Raw genomic sequence first — 1,159 nt, 5'->3', positions numbered from 1 at the left:
TATCCGCTCCCCTGTCCCCTGGGGGGGGAGGACAGTGGGTGAACGGCTGTGTTGGCTGCTGGCCAAGGGCCAGCCCAGTGAAACCATCACAACAGTTTAAGTGGGGAAGGAACGTGCTGCCATTATGCTGTTTTCCTTTGCTGTTCTCCTGTCTGCTTTTGTAAGCTGCATTCTTGGTCTGCACTGAGGTCACACCTTTATCTCCCTCTCATTCCATGCCCTTGCAGTTTAACTGGTACACTCGTCGGGCTGTGCTCACTGGTATCTACAACACCACCGAACTGGTGATGATACAGGATTCATCCCCTGACTTTGAGGACACGTGGCGCTTCCTGGAAAACAGAGTTGCTGACGCCATGAACATGGGCAATACAGCTAACCAGGTAACGGGTTACCCCGTTAGGGCAAGGTGTACGTGCCATATCCCCCTTCTCCCCAGATATATCTGCAGCCAGCCCTGGCTTTTCAATCATGCAGATCACCCCTCTGCTGAGAGTCCACTGTATGCTGGCGGGTGATTGCAGAAACGTTGTCGGTTCCACAGCAAAAAATACTCGTGTATTTTCTAATAAAACAATGGGTAGGCGCCCTCTTTATCAGACTGGCCCGATGGGTTGGAGACACACGTTCCCAGGAAATCTCTTGTCTCTGGCTATCATTTGTCTGCAGTGGTTGGCTTCTGTCAACACCTTTCTATAGCAAATACATGTTGTGCATTACACCTCGGAAGAAAACAGAAGGTCATGTTGTCCTTGTGTCTCCTAGGTGCAGTCAACAGGAGAAGCAGTTGTCCAGGGCCTGATGGGAGCTGCAGTTACCGTAAGTAATGCTGAAACCAGCAGGGCTGTGAGGGCAGGACTCTTTCTGTTCCCTTCCGTGCTGGATGGCAGCATGCTTTTCCTCCCAGATCTAGAGGACAACATGAAAAGGAATTCTCTTTCATAACTTAACTACATATAAGGATGATTTTCTGGGTAGTTTGGGGTTAGTTCACCGTTTTGTGGTGAAAGAACTTGTAATAGAGCATAAAATATTAAGTCTGAAGCTGTAGGGTGAGCTTTAGGGATGGGAGACAGGCAATCAGAATAAATACAAGTGTTCTCCGTCACTTGTCACAAAATCTCTTCCTCTGCCAGTCCCTGTGGTGGAGATCTTTACA

General features: G+C 48.8%; 1 protein-coding gene across 1 annotated transcript in view; it reads left to right on the top strand.

Moving 5' to 3' along the window:
- COQ9 (coenzyme Q9) overlaps positions 1 to 846 on the top strand; it is a gene marked incomplete at both ends in the record, with an annotated part of 6,705 nt that extends 5,859 nt beyond the window's left edge. The window contains 2 exons of the mRNA XM_010165537.1: positions 228 to 383; positions 766 to 846. Coding sequence (XP_010163839.1) covers positions 228 to 383; positions 766 to 846 — 237 coding nt within the window. The remainder of the gene's footprint in view (positions 1 to 227; positions 384 to 765) is intronic.
- Between the last annotated feature and the right edge of the window lie 313 nt (positions 847 to 1,159).

Source organism: Antrostomus carolinensis, unplaced genomic scaffold, assembly GCF_000700745.2.
Source record: "Antrostomus carolinensis isolate BGI_N321 unplaced genomic scaffold, ASM70074v2 scaffold29633, whole genome shotgun sequence".
Lineage (NCBI taxonomy): Eukaryota > Metazoa > Chordata > Aves > Caprimulgiformes > Caprimulgidae > Antrostomus > Antrostomus carolinensis.
The sequence above is the reverse complement of the archived record's forward strand: the minus strand, read 5'-3'. Positions and strand labels throughout refer to the sequence as shown.